Source organism: Eleutherodactylus coqui, chromosome 1 (genome assembly GCF_035609145.1).
Source record: "Eleutherodactylus coqui strain aEleCoq1 chromosome 1, aEleCoq1.hap1, whole genome shotgun sequence".
In the NCBI taxonomy this organism is placed as follows: domain Eukaryota; kingdom Metazoa; phylum Chordata; class Amphibia; order Anura; family Eleutherodactylidae; genus Eleutherodactylus; species Eleutherodactylus coqui.
In genome coordinates this window covers 444840285-444859755 of record NC_089837.1, presented here as the reverse complement: position 1 = coordinate 444859755, position 19471 = coordinate 444840285, and the positions used below count along the sequence as shown (strand labels likewise).

General features: G+C 41.0%; 1 protein-coding gene across 4 annotated transcripts in view; it reads left to right on the top strand.

Moving 5' to 3' along the window:
• Positions 1–19471, top strand: part of FRY (FRY microtubule binding protein) — a 304066-nt gene that overhangs the window by 140561 nt on the left and 144034 nt on the right. For all 4 annotated transcript variants that reach the window (XR_010787154.1, XM_066582996.1, XM_066583004.1 and 1 more), the window contains exons 5-12: positions 3723–3813; positions 7859–7938; positions 8025–8105; positions 13265–13433; positions 15263–15355; positions 15440–15538; positions 17641–17742; positions 19231–19334. Coding sequence is in view for 3 of the 4 variants with exons in the window: in XM_066582996.1 (XP_066439093.1) it covers positions 3723–3813; positions 7859–7938; positions 8025–8105; positions 13265–13433; positions 15263–15355; positions 15440–15538; positions 17641–17742; positions 19231–19334 (819 nt within the window). In the remaining variant the exon portion in view is untranslated. The remainder of the gene's footprint in view (positions 1–3722; positions 3814–7858; positions 7939–8024; positions 8106–13264; positions 13434–15262; positions 15356–15439; positions 15539–17640; positions 17743–19230; positions 19335–19471) is intronic.

Sequence of the window (19471 nt, the reverse complement as noted above, 5' to 3'; positions counted from 1 at the left end):
GGAGTGGCCATCCCACCCTTCGCTTTGACCACTCCAGGAAAAGCCGGCCCGAACTATGCGGCTTGGAGCCACTTACAAAACTACAACGTGTCAGTAACATAACGTTACTGACACAGAAATGCTGGCTTCCGCCACCGAGCCCAGGCCGCTCGGTGGCACGTATCCACCCTCCAGCACTTTGTCAGTCACTGTCTCACAATATATATATATATATATATATATATATATATATATATGTCTATGTATGTGTGTGTGTGTGTATACACAACATATAACAACTTTGTATGTCCATAAAGTCTATACGGCAGTGGAAAACCAGAACAGGGAATTCCTTTTTCAGTTTTGGTTCAAATCAGCTTGTAATCCATGTAGACTTCTGTTTTTTAATCAATCCTGGCAATGTTATAATGTTCTGCAGCTGCAATTTTGACCTTCGTCGTTCTTGTATTAGTCAAGTATGGTTTCATTCTGCCAGTAATTCCACTGTTTACACTTGTCTAGTGACGACCGCCGTATATCCGTCCATCTATAGTCTACAAGTGTTCTACCTGTCACTGATGGCTATTGAACAGTTGCAGAGAAGAGCTTGCTCCCTTTTAGCCACAGCTGGAGTGTCTCTTATTTGTTTATTGAAGTAGTAAAAGGTTTCCAGTTTGAATGCAAGCATTGTAATTCTCCTAAATGGTATTACATTGTCCCCATTAATCAAGTAGGGAGAGAAATAAGCTGTGTTTTGCCAAGATTGCCTTGTCTTGGATTCATTACTGGCCTAGTAGGGTAAAACTCTAGTGTGCTATTTGTACAGAGAGAGAAAAATTTACTTCCAGCATTTATCTATTTTACCTTAAAGGGACTGTCCATTCAGGTGCTGAAAAAAGATATGTAAGTCAGTACCTAGAGGGAATGATTTATCTTTCATTTGTCTTCCTCAGTGTTTACTCCTTGACTGCTTTTTACCTATTCTACGTTATGGTAGAGTTGTTATCTGACTACAGTTGATTTGCAATGTCTACAGGGAGACTGCGGTAGTCTAAGACACATCCCCTGTCTGATGATTGGCTGAGACTGCTGCTCTGCCTCTCCCCTACAGCTTTGCCTCCTCTGATTGGCTACTGTGTAGAAACACAAATCTATTACAGGCTAATAACAATATTTTGTGCTCTGTGAGGATTGACAGAGGTTGTGTGAGGCCAAAATGTTTCAGTTTGAAACCTTTATATGATGAATGAATAAATGCTACATTTTATAGCAATTCCAGTGCCTTGAATTCTGCTTTTTCTGCCACATATATACTGAAAGGAACAAGCCTACGTCTAAACCAAAATGTGGCAAAAAAAGAGTATTATGGGAAAAGGAGGTATCTTGGGGTGCACTTTTTGGGGGTTACCAGTAAGTAAAACCGCTGTATAATGAAAACAAAGGTTTGGTACTGTGTTAGCCAGTAGAGCAAAATGTGATTGTTCCCAGCAAGAGAAACCAAGTCATCTTGTAGACATGATACCTTTTAATGGCTAACAAAAACACATGATGTTTTAGCGAGCTTCTGAACCAACACAGGGTTCTTCTTCAGGCTTAAAAGGCTAAAGCCTGAACAAGAACCCGAGAGGTTCGCAAGCTCGCTATATCATCATGTATTTTTGTTAGCCATTGAAAGGTATCGTAGCTTCAAGATTACTTGGTTTCTCTTACTGGAAACCATCACATTTTAAAGCGCTGTCACATTGTCGGGTTGTTATAGAGAAAAACATAGGAGAGACTGCAGAATACCTCAGAATCTCAATAACCAAGTACAATGTGTGAGCCACTGTAAAGACTATATGGGGCTGTAGTATGCACTTGCACAAAAATGAGCAGCCTAGTGACCTAATGGTAAGCACTATTTCCTTGCAACACTGGTATTCTGGGTTTGAATCCAATCAAGGGACTTATCTCCATGGAGTTTGCATGTTCTCCCAGTGTTTGCATGTGTCAGAAAGAGTGAACTCAAAAATAGGAAAGCCGCAAAAACTGTCAAAGAAATAGTCTAAAAAGACGAGTGGCTTGAATGGAAAAAATAAAAAGCCATACTCTCCTTGTCCACTGCTCTCCGTTTCATCAGTCGCTGTTCCCCCACTGGTCTCCACTTTTGGCTGTAGAGCGATAATGTCCCAATACCTAGGACATCCAAGTGCTGCAGTTAATCAATGACTGAAGTGAGCCAGTGATTGGTTGCAGCGGTCACATGATCTTGATGTCAGAGATGTCATTGCTGGTTTCCTGCACCCAGAAGTGAAGACCAGTGGGAACCAAGCACCAGCGGAATGGGGGCAGCAAGGGTGGAGAATGTGGCTTTTTATGCTGCTACAGCCAGTTGAGCAGGTTTTTGAAAGAATACAACTGTCCCTAGATAACCTTTTTTAAGGGCCACTCCGGTAATTTTTAAAAAATTCATTTATTATGTAGCTATCCCCCAGTATACATAAGTCAGCTAGTGTTACCTTGGTTAGTTTTTTCATTCTGTCTAAAACCCCTGGCCTCTATTTCATTTTTTTCCCTCAGATGGTCATGTGATCTCAGTTCTGTGTTGCTTAGATCTTTGTGAAGTTGTGGATTCATTTTCTAGTCAGATTCTCAGTCTGTGTGATGTTATATGGATATATCACAGAAACTGCTTACAGGGGGTTATAGGCACTCCTATCACGGTTACTGATGATGATCACACAGTTATAATAGAGGAGATCACAGCTCATCCCCCTGACTGTACACTTATGGTCTGTAGCTTATTTAGGTGAACATAGAAGGTAATGATAATTAAACTGTTCTCTCTGCATGCAAATATGGCATAGCCTCAGCTAATGCTATGCTGATGCATCATGGGATTGATGTGAAACTGAAAGTAAAAAAATCTCAACCTCGAGATGGTGGCTGATAAACATCAGACAGGGGGTTATAGTGCATAGAAGTGACTTCAGTACACAGAGGAGACGTTAAGAGTGTGACAAGCAATCAGATGAAGAGGGCAGGCATGGAATAATGTGTTTTTGCTGGAGTGGCCCTTTAATTTGCATTGTGCATTTATCAAAATTATTTTTAAAATTCCCATTTTGAAATCCTGCATTAGGAAAGCACTTCTGTAGAAGGGTACTATGATGATGACCAATGCCTCCAGATCCAAAGTTCTTGCAGAATTACAGTTTTAGTCCTTCTAGCCCAAATGGAGAGTTAGGAAGTTATAATGCAACAGGTAGGTTATTCCTGGATTCTGTAGGTAGGTAGTCCTGCTTTAGGGCGCCCACCCACTGGCGTTTTTTTTTCCCTGCGAAATTCGCAGCATTTTTTTTCTGCAGGGGTCTATGGGACTTGTAATGTTAAAATCGCGATCGCGCAAAATCGCAATTTACTGCGATTCGCGGTAAATTGCGATTTTGCGCGATCGCGATTTTAACATTACAAGTCCCATAGACCCCAGGAGAAAAAAAATGCTGCGAATTTCGCAGGGAAAAAAAAACGCCAGTAGGTGGGCGCCCTTAGGGTTGTCCTAAATTGTGAATTTCCAACAGGGTATTTTTTTTTTGCTTTGTTATAAGTCTTTTCTATTAAGGTTGACAACACATAGAAGGTGCTAATTCTTAGATATTGGCTCTACTCATCAAAGATTTGATTGGACTGTGCATATGGAGGTCTACACAGTATACAGACTGAAAACAATTAGTGACCGTCAGACATTTTTGTTCTGTTTTCAGAGACGAGCAGCAGAAAGATTACTTGATGGAAAGGAGGGATCTGGCAATTGATTTTATTTTCTCATTAGTTCTTATAGAAGTCCTGAAACAGGTAAGATGATGCTGTCATTGATTATATATTTATAGTCCTCAGTAACTTTGTACTCATTTCTTCCTATGTATTCAGGAAGCGAATAATGCAGAGAATATTAAAGGGGTTGTCCAGTAAACTATTGATGGCTTATCCTAGTGTTTCAGCAGGAAGCAGACCACTTCCGTTCTCACTGCAGTGAGCAGACTGTATTACAGGCCATTCACTTCAATGGGATTGTGGCCTGCAATACCAATCCAGGCCACTACAGTAAGAACAGAGCTGTCTGCTTCCTGCAGAAATGAGCTCCGTTAATAAGCGCCTCAACCTAATTGGTGGAGGTCCCAGGCAAAAGACCCTAGTCTATCTTCTATCGATGGCCTATCCTGAGGATAAGCCATCAATAGTTTGAAACTGAACAACCCCTTTAAATGTAGTGGTATAATATATATATTAAAGGGAGTCTGTTGCCTACTTTTACCCATATAAGCTTATAGGCTGAAGGTTGGTAACCCGTGGAGTCCAGGGATGTAAGTTTTATACTTACCTTCCCCATCATTTCCCCGGTAACAGCGCTGGAAGCCGCCGCTCAATGTATTGAGCAGTGCTGCTAAGTAGTCCGCCCATTATAATTTTAGAATGGGAGGACTACTTAGCAGCACCGCTCAATGCATTGACCAGTAGCTTCCAGCGCTGACCCCAGGGAAACGATAAGGAAGGTAAGTATGAAACTTACATCCCCAGACTCCATAGCTTACCTACTTTGAGCCAAAAAGCTTTGCTTCTAAAGCTAAAATTAGGTGACAGACTCCCTTTAAGTCACGAGCAGATTAATTTTTCGAAGATTATGTAACCGTGTGCAGTAATATGTGAGGATCATATATTGTGTTAGAAAAGCAGATCATATCAGTTGTTCATAATCATTTATTTATAATGCCATAGCATATCCTGCAGCTCTCCACACAGAATATACTTACATTGATATCCACTGGGGATCAGTTATTAGAGACAGTTTTACAGATGGCTAATTAATAAGAACTTCTTTTATTATTAAACTGGTGGCAATAGTCATACAACCACTTTGAGGCAGCCTGAATTACAGAAACACATTAACACTTTGCACAAAATGCTATATGCGGGTATACACTTACTGGCCATGTTGTTAGAGACCCCCATCTAGTAGCATGTTGGACTGCCTTCGGCCTCTCTAACCACAGCAGTGCATCACGGCATGATTCCACTAGATTTTTAAATTATTGTGCAGGAATATTGGCCTTTGCGGACAGGAAGCTACTTGTAGTTGCTACAAGTTAGATAGAGGAAGGTTTCATCGATTCATGCTGCTTGTGCCAAATTCTGACCTCCCAGAAGGCAGCGAAGAAGCACTGAAATCATACAGGGGAAAAAAAACTTAATAAATATGTAAAGAAAAGATAAAAATTGCTAAGGAGGAGGCAGAAAGACTGATCGACAAAGAAAGCAAAAATAACCCTAAACTATTCTTCAATTATATAAACAGTAAAAGGATTTACACTGGGAGCACTGGCCCTTTAACAAATAATGCAGGAGAAATCATAGAAGACGATGGGAGGAAGGCAAATCTAATAAATAGTTTCTTTTCAAGTGTTTTTACGAATGAGAAAGAAATGTCACACGAGATGCAGGGGAATAAAACGAACTCCCCACTAAGTATTGAATGCCTAACACAGGAGGTAGTGCAGAGAATAATAATAATAATAATAAACTTTATTTGTATAGCGCCAACATATTCCGCAGCACTTACATAGACAGGGGGGATACAGAACGACAAAAGTACAAACATTACAGAACCACGGTTACATAGTAATCAATTGATGGAAACAATAGGGGTGAGGGTCCTGATCCAACGAGAAGGTTAAAGAGGATTGAAATCAATAAATCGGCGGGCCCAGATGAAATACACCCAAGGGTCCTAAGGGAACTAAGTGACGTGATAGCCAGACCACTATTTCTTATATTCATGGACACTATGGAGACCAGGGTTGTACCACTGGATTGGCGCATTGCCAATGTGGTTCCAATATACAAAAAGGGGTCAAAAAGAAAGCCTGGTAACTACAGGCCGGTAAGTCTCACTTCAATAGTTGGGAAAATATTTGAGGGGTTTCTGAGAGACGCCATCATAGAATACCTCAAGGAGAACAACAGTATAACTCCTCATCATCAAGGGTTCATGAGGGGTCCATCATGTCAGACCAATCTGATCAGCTTCTATGATGAAGAAAGTTCTAGACTGGATCTGGGAGAGTCTATTGATCTTGTATATCTGGATTTCTCTAAAGCATTTAACACAGCACTGCATAATAGGTTGATATATAAAATGAGACAGCTCGGTCTCGGCGAAAACATGTGTAGCTGGGTAAAGAACTGACTCAGAGATAGAAAGCAGAGGGTGGTAATAAATGGTTTGTACTCTGACTGGGCCACCGTTGATAGTGGGGTGCCACAGGGTTCATTAATAGGCCCCATTCTGTTCAATACATTTATCAATGACCTGGTAGAGGGACTGCACAATCAGGAAGGAATTTTTCCCCCAAATGGGCTAATTGGCTTCTGCCTCATTGGGGTTTTTCGCCTTCCTCTGGCTCGACAAGGTGGTGGGGGGGTTTGAAACAGGCTGAACTAGATGTATATTGTTTTCATTCAGCCTAACATACTATGTTACTTTTAGCACGGTGCAACAGAAATCTGGATTCATCTGACCAGGCAATGTTTTTCCACTGCTCATTGATACAGTTTTTGCTTTCTTTTGCTCACTAGAGTTATTTCTTTCTGATTCTCTCAGACAACAATGGCAGTAGAACTGGTCATCTGCTGTTAAAGCCCATCAGTGCTATGGACTGACAAATTGTGCATTTTGACATGTTAGTTGGAGCAGTATTGTAAATGGATGCAGTTTGCTTGACTGTGCACTGCCTGTTCCTCAGAATGAATCTTGACATCCTCCTCTGACCCCTTTTGTTTTTATCCCCTTTCACTGGATGTTTTTTCTCATTCATGTAATTCTTAGTATATTTTCAACACCATTACATGAGAAAGCCCAACAAGGTTGGCAGTGCATGAAAACCTGGCCATAGCTAGTCTAAAGCAGATAACCATGTCTTGAAAGAAGTCGCTCAGATTGTTTGATTTTCCCATTCTAATGTAGATTCACACTAAAACTGATCCACAGAAACTTGCTTACTTGATTTTATGCTGCACTCCGGGATCTCAGGTCTAATTTCCATATGGGAAAATTTCCACAATTTATGATTTTGAAAGTGCCAGTGTCTCCAATAAAGTGGTCATTCAGTGTATATTTATTCTACGTAGGATTTAAATTAGCAGAACCTATTAGCAGAACCTATTAGGAGAACATATTTACTAATATGCATCAATAGATCCACATATTTCCTCTGTGCGTGTTTCTAGCAGATTTTTTCATATGTATTAATTTTTTTTATAGATCAATTAGCTACCATGTTTCCCTGAAAATAAGACAGTGTCTTATATTAATTTTTGTTCAAAAAGGTTTAACTTTTTTACATGTATAGCTGCCTGGACACTATTTAAATTGACTTTTTAAATTAATTGTTAGCAGGGCTTAATTTTGGAGTAGGGCTTATATTTCAAGCACACTCAAAAAGCCTGAAAAATCATTTTGAATCCTCAAAAATTCTGGAAAATCATGCTATGTCTTATTTTCAGGGTATGTCTTATTTTCAGGGAAACAGGGTAGAATAGAACTTAAAAATTCTACATTTCAGCTGGATCTGATGACATCTTCAGTAATATCTAATATGTGGCGTCTGTACAGATGCATCATCATTTAAGGAGTTAGCTGTAGTTTCTTCTTGCCCTCCAAAATACAGATAGGTCATCAATTGTTTCCTGTTAAACAGATCTTGACATGCAAATATCAGTTGATCCCTGTGAAATAAGATGCGGCTTTGTACATTACTGGAAATAAGACATATTTGTCCAAGTAATATAACTACATTTCACATGAACCAATTCTAATAATTCCATTTTACTTCTTGTCTTCCAGATTCCATTGCATCCCGTAATTGACAGCTTGGTTCATGAAGTCATAACCTTGGCTTTCAAGCACTTTAAGTACAAAGAAGGGTAATGCAATTTAGACTGGTAATTGAAAATGATGGCTTTTTGCCTTAATAGCTGTACTTTTCATCTTTCTATTCTTTTGTTCTTAGGTATCTAGGTCCAAACACTGGTAATATGCACATTGTGGCCGATCTATACGCTGAAGTAGTTGGTGTATTAGCACAGTCAAAGTAAGCATCATATATTGTTACTATATCCTTAGCCAGTAATGATGAAATGTCAGCAATATCATTAGAAAACCAGTACTTTCGAGGAAAATTATATTGGCAAATTGTATATTAAAGGGGTTGTCTAGCGGCAGCAAGTGGGGTTAAGCACTTCTGTATGGCCATATTAATGGACTTTGTAATGTACATCGTGCATTAATTATGAGCCATACAGAAGTTATTCACTTACCTTCCCTGCGCTGGCGTCCCCGTCTCCATGGCTCCGTCTAACTTCAGCGTCTAATCGCCCGATTAGACGCGCTTGCGCAGAAGGGTCTTCTGCCTTCGGGTCTGTCCGGCAGCAGCGGCGTTCTGGCTCCGCCCCCTTCTACGCGTCATCGCGTAGCTCCGCCCCGTCACGTGTGCCGATTCCAACCAATCAGGAGGCTGGAATCGGCACATGTGATGGGGGCGGAGCTACGCGATGACGCGTAGAAGGGGCGGAGCCAGAACGCCGCTGCTGCCGGACAGACCCGAAGGCAGAAGACCCTTCTGCGCAAGCGCGTCTAAACGGGAGATTAGACGCTGAAGTTAGACGGAGCCATGGAGACGGGGACGCCAGCGCAGGGAAGGTAAGTGAATAACTTCTGTATGGCTCATAATTAATGCACGATGTATATTACAAAGTGCATTAATATGGCCATACAGAAGTGCATAACCCCACTTGCTGCCGCGAGACAACCCCTTTAATGAAAATAATCAGACTAGAGAGAATACTATAGATGGTCTTTTGTTGACTTCCAATTTTGTCTAGTTCTGGAACAAAATCTAATCCATATCCATAGGAGATGTGAGATGTGTCCCCTTGTGTATTTAGCCGTTCCCTTCACTCTACATGACTAGAACGGGCAGAAACTCTAAACTAAAGATCCCCATACACATTAGTCTTTATTCATCTAAGGCCGCCTGCAGACGAGCGGGTCGGATCCGGCAGCGAGAATTCTCGCCGCGCGATCCGACCCGAGCGCCTGCAGGGACGAGCGCGTACTCACCCGCGCCTGGCGGCCCCGGCTCTTTCATGTGCCGGCTGCCGCGCAGCCGGCGCATGCGCAGACCAGAGCCGGCAGCTGGGTGAGTGCGTGCCCCGCAGAAAATTAGGACACGCCGCGGTTTGTTTGCCGCGCGAGATTTCGCGCAGCCAAACCGCGGCCGTCTGCATAGGAGTGCGTATTTTAATGCACTCCTATGCAAACTTTCAGCGGCGGAAATCCCGCGGGAAATCCCGCGGCGGGATTTCTGCTCGTGTGCAGGCGGCCTTAAGCTGGGGCAGGAAGAGTCAGAAATGCATTGGGGGGGTCCTCTTAAATTTTTCCTGAAAGATGATGAATTTCAGTGCTTGATCCTTTTGTTTCCTTTAGAGATAAGCCACCACCAGAGCTGTCTGGCGGCCATTTTATTCACAAAACACATGAACACTCTGACGAACTGTTCAAGTGTTTGTGGAAATTGAGAGAAATAGTTGTTGGCCAAATGAACAATCGACAACAGCAATTAACCCTTTCCAATCCACTGTCTGACTTCTGAAGACAATATGATTTAAGGCTGTAAAGCTCCAATATTGGAAGACATCCATCGGGGTTCTCGTACTATATATTGCCAGCCTCTCTGCTGTCAGAGCCTATTCAACGTGTCACCTCATGCAGTACTGGCTTTATCCAGCATATAGCGCAGTTGTATAACAGCAGAAAAAGAGTAAGCCGCCTAGGAAAACCAGGATAGAAATTGGATTGGAAAGGGTTAAAGTTTTATGAATAGTTTTACAGAAGAACACTGTCCTGTTTCAGACTAGTCAAAAACATAGTTGGCCATTGCGGTGGACACCCTAGGTTGTTGCGCTGGGTGCAACACTTGTGAGTACTAATTTCCAGGGGCCCCACTGATTAAAAGAACTGGGGTCCTAAGCCACCCATTCTTCTTCACTCCATGACCTCCGTGAAGAGGAGTTTGAGTGGAGCGACGGTTAAACATACTCCATGCCTTTCCATTCAAAATCTATGAGACGGGTGAATGTAGTTGAACACTGTTCTCTCTATCGCTATCTCCATCAGCAGCTCCACCCTTGCCAGACCTCTGCTCTAGTCATACTCCGTCACATACTCCAAGCAATTGAAGGGTCTTTGAATTGACCTAATAGAACATCAGCAGGTACTCACTGACAATATGGTCACTGGTCCCTTAAATCAATATGAGATAAAACATAACCTTTAATAAGCCTAATAATCAACAGCAGCCACTCCACTATCTTGGTTTCCATGCTGCTATGCTGGCAGTTCTGGAGAGAGGACTTTGCACATGGGACTCACAGCTAGATCGACTTGTAGTTTGCCATCACCAGGCATACAGCCATGCGTTGTATCTTTATTACTTTTTAATCACTGGAGCATGCCAACGTCATTGTAGTGACATCTGATGCAGAGTTGGTCATCCTAGGTTGCCATGATATCATCAGTGCATTACAGAGTTTGTCTTACTACATATAGGGATCACTATACTGTATGAGTTATAACAAGCAAGATTGACCATTTAGTGTCCTTATCAGTGTGGGCAGTGATTACACTTTTTTCAGTTCTATTTCTTGGGTTATTACAGGTCATAGGTATATAAATATATGCCCTAAGGATATTATATCATCCCAGATGTTATAATTATTATTGTATACTCCCTTTGTGAAGATTACATTCATTATGTAATAACCTAAAAATATTTATTTTATTTGTTTACCATAAACTAATATATTGAATGATTATGCAATTCATGCATTCACCTATAGACATTCCTATAGATAGAGATATGTGTTTGTAGTACATGTTTGCCCTTCATCCCTGATGAACCTGGTGATTGACCAAAGAAACGCTTTAGCTGCTGGGTTAAAAGGATTATTTGCGACTTTTACTATTGATCTATCCTCAGGACAGATCATCAGTAGTTGATCCCACTGATCGGGATCCCCACTGATCAGCCAATCCCTGGGCCCGCTGTATCTGTGGACAGCATTGGAAGCAGATAGCATTGTCAACATTGCAGCAGCTTGATTTGGTACTACAGGTAGAAACTCTCAATGAATTCAATAGGATCTTTGCCTGCAGTACCAAACTGGGCCACTGTAATACAGATAGCACTATCTGCTGTCAGATGACAGTGGGCCCCAGTGATCAGCTGATTAGCAGAGATACAGATACATCAATAGTAATAGTCCCAAAGAACGCCTTTAATTAAGACTTATATTGAAGTTCTAGTCCGATATTTTGTCATATTGGTTGTTATCGATATTGGTTTACGGTGTTTGTTGCTGTTGTTTTGGTCTGCATTTATTGTTTTCAAATGACTTTTTTTCATGTCTGGATATTTTTTCATCCTCATCTTAAACCATCCCCAATGATAATTGCCCCCTCTGTACAGATTATGTTCGAGATTGGGGTCATCCTCTTCAGGGCGGGGGCTCTGAATTAAAGCGTTACACTAGAGATTAATAGGGTATAAAAGCTATATGTTTTGCCCCTGTACTATATATTTTTCTATTTATTACATAAAGTCAATGGGAGATTAGGGAGGTAAGCAAGTGGCTCAAAGGTTGGTGTAGGAAGATGGGGTTTGGGTTCTTGGACAACTGAGCTGACTTTGCAGTTGGCTACAGGTTCTACTGTAGAACTTGAGCAGGTTCAAAGGCGGGCAACTAAAATAATATGGAATGGGTGGACTGCAATACCCAGGGAGGTTGTCAAAATCGGCATTATTTAGTTTAGAAAAAAGATGCCTGAGGGGTAGCCTAATAACTATGTATAAATATATTAGGGGTCAATGCAGAGATCTCCCCCATCATCTATTTATTCCCATGACTGTGATTGTTACAAGGAGGCTTCCGCTACATCTACAAAAAAGAAGGTTTCTACACCGGCATAGAAGAGGGCTCTTTACTGTAAGACCAGTGAGACTATGGAACTCTCTGTCTGAGGATGTGGAGATGGCGAATTCGATAAAAGAGGGGCCTAGACGCCTTTAGGGAGTAGTACAATATTGCATGTTATAGTTACTAGTTACTTCAGAAAAGTTGTTGATGAAGGGATTCTTCCAATTACCAGACATTTCCCTTAAGTGGGGAAAATTGGCTTCTGCCTAATAACTGGTGTTTTTTTTGCCTTCCTCTGGATCAAGATTGGGGGTAATAGGCTGAACTATGGTAGATGGACATATGTCATTTTTCAGCCTAATATACTAAAGGTTACGGTTTTTCTAAGGGGCTGGTGATCATGTTCTATTCAACCTCTTCCTCAGACCGCAGTGAGAAGAAATGGATGGTTCATGACTTTTGTTCTAGTGGTCTTTTAAGGTCCTAATGGCGCAGCTCCAATGATCAGACATGTATTACCTATCCCTCAAATAGATGATAATTGTCAATTGTAGGAAAGTCCTTTTTTTGAGTAGTGTTATTTGCCACTATGTGGTTATATTATTAGGACTCAATCTGGTAAACCTTAAATGAGAGAGGCGTCAATAGAAGGTACCACAGAGAGCACAAGCCAACATAAGCCCAGCCTTGATTATAGATGTGCAGCAGGGGCGTAACTATAGAGGATGCAGGGGATGCAGTTGCACCCGGGCCCAGGAGCCTTGGGGGCCCATAAGGCCTCTCTTCTCCATATAGGAAGCCCAGTACTATGAATAAAGCATTATAGTTGGGGCCCCGTTTCAGGTTTTGCATTGGGGCCCAGGAGCTTCAAGTTACGCCTCTGATGTGCAGTCATGGTATTACAACTGGTGAAGTCTTGGTTTTGATGATGGTGCATTGCTTAAAGTAGTGGGATGCATACCGAATATATGGCATTTAAGCAACCAACGCAGTATTGTCACAGGAATCCACACTTTTATGCATGGCCATTTATGGCACATTTCTGTATATATTGAAGAAGACAAAAAGTAATGGTGGCAAAACAAAAAGTAATGTAAGACTTGAGTTAAATAGGATACAGTTGACCAGCTGAGCTTTTGTTATGGCTAATGGTGTGAGAGAGGTTTGGTTACACTGTTTAAATCATTGGGGTAGAGTTTTATAGAGAGAATGCCAAGAGCAATTGTGAATAGAATAATTTTGTACAATTTATTAGCTGTCGTCTTCCATTTGTCAGGTTTCCTTCCGTGAAGAAGAAATTTATGGCCGAGTTAAAAGAGCTGCGACACAAAGAGCAGAACCCGTATGTGGTTCAAAGCATCATCAGTCTTATAATGGGAATGAAATTCTTCCGCATTAAGATGTATCCAGTGGAAGACTTTGAAGCCTCTTTACAGTTCATGCAGGTATCATTTATTATCTCTTGTCACTTAGTCTACGGAATGACGTTGAGTAATTATTTACCCGAGCCATTGAAATCGATCTGCTCAGGATCTTCATGTTGAATGTACAGTGGAAATTCTGTAGATTTCTAACCTTTGATAAATTTAGACCTTAGATTTTCTGGGGGGAGGAGAATTGTGTGTTTTACAGTATATGTTTCGCTATGGATAAAGTGCTGTTCACATTAGTTTTCCCAGGTTGTTCATATTGTGATGTTAAGCTAAGGCCAGACGTGGCAGATTGTTTCCACCATGGACTATGCTGCAAATCTGCAAGAAAATCTGCATGTCTTTTGCCGCAAATGTGATTGTTCTCAGTAAGAGAAACCTAGAAATCTTGTACCCCGTTTTCCCAAAAATAAGACCTACTCCGAAAATAAGCATTTTTAGGGATGCTTGAAATATAGGCCCTACCCAGAAAATAAGCCCTAGTTACAATGCATAAAACAAAGAATACATTACCTATCGAGCTCAGTCCAGGTCCCTCCTGCTACTTTCTAGGGGTTCAGCGCAGTTCCCGCAGTCCTTAGCCACTCATACACCATCACTTCCTGGTTACGTGTTTCATAAATCCCACCTCCAGGAGGTGATTGCTGTGATTAGCTCTTCAACTGCTGCTCAGCCAATCAATGTAGCACTGGATAGACCAATCACAGCCATTGTAATTGAACCAGCGCTGCAGCAGTCTAAGAACCAATCACAGCTATCGCTTCCTGGAAGAGGGATTTATGAATCCTGTAACCAGGAAGTTATGCTGTATGTGCGGCCAAGGACTGCGGGAAACACGCCGGAGCTGTGGAGAGCAGCAGGAGGGACCTGGACCGAGCCTGCTAGGTAGGTATAATAAGCCCCCCCTCACCCTTAATGGCTGACAAAAAATAGATGATGTTACAGCAAGCCTTCAAAACCACTGTGGTCTCTTTATAAGGCTGAAGGCTGATACAGAAACTGAGGTAGTTTTGAAAGCTTACAGAGACAAAAGATGGGGATACAAGATCCCCATTCTCAGGATCGGTGGCATCTCAGTGGTAAGATCCATGCTGATCAAACTTTTTTCACCTATGCCGAGGATAGGTGATAAAAGTCAATCTTAGTATAACCCCTTTAAGGGAGTTTTCCAGTTTGCTGGTCAATATAGATGGACTATCCTGTTGCTGGAGCCACTCAATCAGTTTTTAAATCAGAAGGAGCATCATTTTCTTTCATATTAGTAGGCACCTTTGGACCTTTAAAACCCGAAGTCATGTTCAATATAACTCTTGATAGTGGAGTCTTGAGTAGGAATCCCTTGCCCTCTCATCCTACCAGTGAAATATACTGAAATACGGAATGATTTGGCTCTAAATTAAAGCAGACCTGCAATCCTGGGACCGGAGTTGTAGTGGTGGTGCAGGATTATAATACCTGGTACTCTACTCTATGGCCATACTACTGCAGACTCAGCGTACTACCAGATTCTAGGGCCCATTTGAAGTCTTTCAAGAAGGCCATGGTGCTCCTCTCACCACCCGATGCACACTGTACATCAGCAGTCAAACACTTCATGCTGCTGTTGGGTTGGCCAGCACTGCTCATGTGAGGTACAGTTATCAGTGCTTTAATGCAACCAGCCGTTGGGCAACCCATGGCCAGGACAACTTGGTATCCACTTTTAATGTCTATTTCTGAATACACCCATTATGTGTAGGTGTGTGAGATACATAACCATCCCGTGTGTATATTCTATGCAGCGCTTGCCTGTACACTACTAGTTTTGAAGTCCTCGTTATTTATAGAGATGTTCTTACCTTTAGGAATGTGCGCATTATTTCCTAGAAGTAAAGGACAAGGACATTAAGCATGCCTTGGCTGGCCTGTTTGTGGAGATCCTGGTACCTGTTGCTGCTGTAAGTCTCTTTCTAGCTACATACTTTATTGTAGTATTGTCTGTTCAGTGTTAAAGTTGATTGTTTTATCAAACTTTTTTTCAGGCTGTTAAAAACGAAGTGAATGTTCCTTGTCTTAGAAACTTTGTGGAAAGTCTTTATGACGCAACACTTGAGCTGTCATCCAGGAAGAAGCATTCATTGGTACGTTTCTTGCCATTGCACCCATAGTACAGAGGAAATAAAGTTCATTCTAGGATTCCTTAGAATCATAATATGCTGTGATGATGGCTTGGTTATAGCATTGTTTTTTAACTTCTTGGTCCAGATCTGTTGTAAAGCCACAACTTTTAAAGTGGTTTTCCAGGTAATTTTTATTGATGACCTATTCTCAGGATAGGTCCACTGTTCTGGACCCGTAGCGATCAATTGTTCCGGCGCCTGGCAAAATACCAACCACTACACAGAGACAGAGCAGCAGCTTCCGCTCAATACCCTGTGTCTTTTGCTTGCAACTGCGGGCACTGAAATAGCTGAACGGTCAGTGTCCCAAGCAGCGGACCCCAGCGGATCAACTATTGATGATATGTGAGGATAGGCTATATTTGTTAGCAACTCTTGATTCTGGCTCTTAGACGGGTTGTATCAAGCCCTTTGTGATGTCTATATACCCTTATGGGGCATATGAATAGGGGTTTCCTTGAATGATACAAGCAAAATAGCAGTTAGTTGAAGACGTGGTGACCTATAGGGCAAAAACCTTCTTAGATAGAGGCAGTAGGTGTATGGCTGTTTTGCTGTGTTTAATTAATTAAAGGGCTTTTAGAGAAATAGGCCATACTCACCTAAATGGCCTCTGGGTCCAACACTGCTTCCCCCGGTCTTTGCCACCCTGATCTCAGAAGAAGCTGTAACGGTCATGTTCTGTTCATTGTACATGTGACTGCTCAGCCAATGACCAACTTCAGAAGCCATGTGCTGTCCATGGCAGTTTTACTGCTGAAGGTTGTAATTGGCTGAACGGTCATGTGCAAAATTAAGGCACATGATCGTTGCTGCTTTTTCCAGGATAGGAGCATTGTGGACCAGAGCTCTTCCTCTAAACCCGGGGGGACATTTAAGGAGGTGCGGATGGAATATTTTTTATTTTCCACATTTCCTGCCCAGAGAAATTTTTTCAGTCCCAGAAAACCCTTTAAATAGGCAAATGGTCTTTTAACTGGATCTGAACGACAAAAATGTAATAAACCGACTTGAAGCAAACCTAAAAAGGATTGCTGATCTATTTTGAATTTGTACCTAGATGGAAAAGCGGTCAGTTCTCTGAGAACATGGACCCAAACAACTCCTCTAGTACATGATGCTCATCAGTATCAACCTCTATGCACAATTTGTGCCCATATCTAACTATGCTCTCTCCTATGATCGGAGTATTGGTGGCTTATAGTTTAACTTTTTGCAACATTAAAGAGTTATAAAAAAATGTATTACATTTCAATTCAGTTTTCTGGGTTCCCATAGTTCCATGCACTCCAGACCTCTTATACAAGTTGATCCAGAACCTAAATATCATAAAACAATATGGAATCACTAGAATTCTAGGACACTTACCAGGGATGCAATCAGAATGCTGATAACTCTGCATACTAGTGCATATTTACATGACATGCTGGATAATGAACTGTATGGGCAGCATAGCTGCCAATGTTGGCTGTCACTTATGGCAACAATCCAGGGGCTCTAAAACCAAGATAACATCAAAGGGAACCTGACTCATGGAGTCCAATCTGTGGGCCGCATGTTATAGAGCAGGAGAGGCCGAGCATATTCATATTTGTGAAAAAACTCTGCACTTTCAGAACGTAGGGGTCCAGTGGGTGGTCCTATCGCTGATTGACTGCTTTTCCTGTATGACTGTGCTTCAGAGATAGAATTATTACGACCGCCCACTGGACTCCCTTCTGGGTTGATGGGTCCAGTGGGCGGTCCTAATAAGTGATTGCAGCTATCTCTAAAGCATGGTCATACAGGAAAATCTGCCAATCACTGATATATTATATATATATATATATTTATATATATATATATATATATATATATGATAAAATCTCAATCTGCTCAGCACCCCCAGCTCTTTAACATGTGGTCTACAAATTGGACTCCACTTTCAGCATGATAGGTTTCCTTTAGTAGGCTCAGCAGGGAAAAGTGGTTCATTTCATGTTTAGGGAGGATTCACGAATGAAATACATTGCAGTGTTGTCACATCATAAATTTTGTTGAAGGTTTCTTCTCTCTTTATTAAGGCGTTGTACCCTTTGGTGACGTGTCTGCTTTGTGTCAGCCAGAAACAATTCTTTCTAAACCGGTGGCATATTTTTCTCAACAACTGCTTATCTAACCTGAAGGTAAAGGTGTCATCTGTGTTATCCGGCACATTTCAGCTTTCTGTAATTGAAATGCGATGACTGATGTGATTTAGTTTCTTTACATAAGAGTTATTCATTCCTACAATGGCTGCAGAAGCCTACTATAATGTATTAGATTGGGCTATTTCGTCAACTTCATGTAATAAAATTGCTGCATGTGACATTTAGGAATATACAGTAGAAATAAGCTTTCCATATTGCTGTGGAGGATGTGTGAAACAGCTGCGGGATCAGAGTATACAAAGGGTTAACTCCTAGTCTATTAACATGGAGACACATAGCATAGATAAAATGTTAGGGAGTCTTTGCAAAGATTTTTAAGGTTGTACATTCCCTTTAAGCTTCCCTTTAAATGGAACACATCACCTATATTTTTACTAATTAAAACCTGATAATCGAACATTTTCCATTTTTCTAATCTGTTTTTATTTTTAGATATGGTAGATTTGTTGTAGTGTCTGTATATGACTATGGAGGTCTCCAATTTGCCTGAGCTGCAGTTAACAGTATTTAGGTATAGTTCGTTTACAGCAGCCTCATAGGCCACAGACAAAATAGGCAGGAGGGGTCTCATTGATTTCTATGGGAGACTGTTGTGGGCATGCTCTGTGACCTGTGCAGGGAGGGGAGGAGGTGAGCCATGACCACCAGTTATTATGAATGGTGATCTTGTGTTATCTAAGTGTAGGTGTCACCTTTCATTGTAATTTTGCATGTGATAATAATGAGATGACTGCTGAAAAGTTTTCTCTACAGAGCAGGAAGTATCAGCCTTTTATTCAGCTTAGTGATCAGTGTAAAAACTGCAGGATTTTAGGACATATTTTTTAATATTTACGGTGACGTTAAAAATAAATCACAGGATTACTGGGGATTACTACATACCTACTGCATAAGATGTGGGGTACTCACTTTATTGCACTTTTATGACCATTCTGTATGCTTCATTATTAATGATGCAGTAAAATAAAATACTTTTTGAACCATAAAAATGAATTGCCAAACATACTTAAAAAATCTGTTTAACATAAAAAACTTGATTTATAGAATAAGTTATTCTCTGATTATACATTCCCTTTAATATGTCTCATCCAAAACGTATATAGATAGAGGGGGATGGGCAGTTCCCAAACTCTTCTAGCCCCCTTCCCAAATATTTACAGATGTAACAAACTTTAACTTCATTGTGATAACTTTCCGCCATAAGTTACCTTATGGCAAGCCATTAAAAAAACTATTGTTCTCTGCTCTCAACACAACAAAACCCCATTGTGCAGCAATTAAATGGGAAACTAAATTGTGATTATGGGGTTTAAAGTCATGTTCAATTCTGATACATATGTAGGTTATCGGCAGGGATAGACATTTAAGTTCTATGCAGGAATATTTAGTTTTTGAAAATTTGATTTTGTACTATTTTCCGGTTATTATATAGTGTCCTCTTCAGTGAGTTTGTCTTCTTCACAGAATAAAGATCCTAAAATGGCGCGCGTCGCACTGGAATCTTTGTACAGACTACTGTGGGTTTATATGATACGAATAAAATGTGAAAGCAACACCGCAACACAAAGGTTGGTCATATATTTTTGCTTTAAAGCATCACGATAAAAGCCATATGTATCTTATAACTACAGTGAGAAAAATTAGTTATTAGTCAAAATGCACCAAAACGTAGAGAACCTGGAGGCAGATTTATGAAACTGTGTAG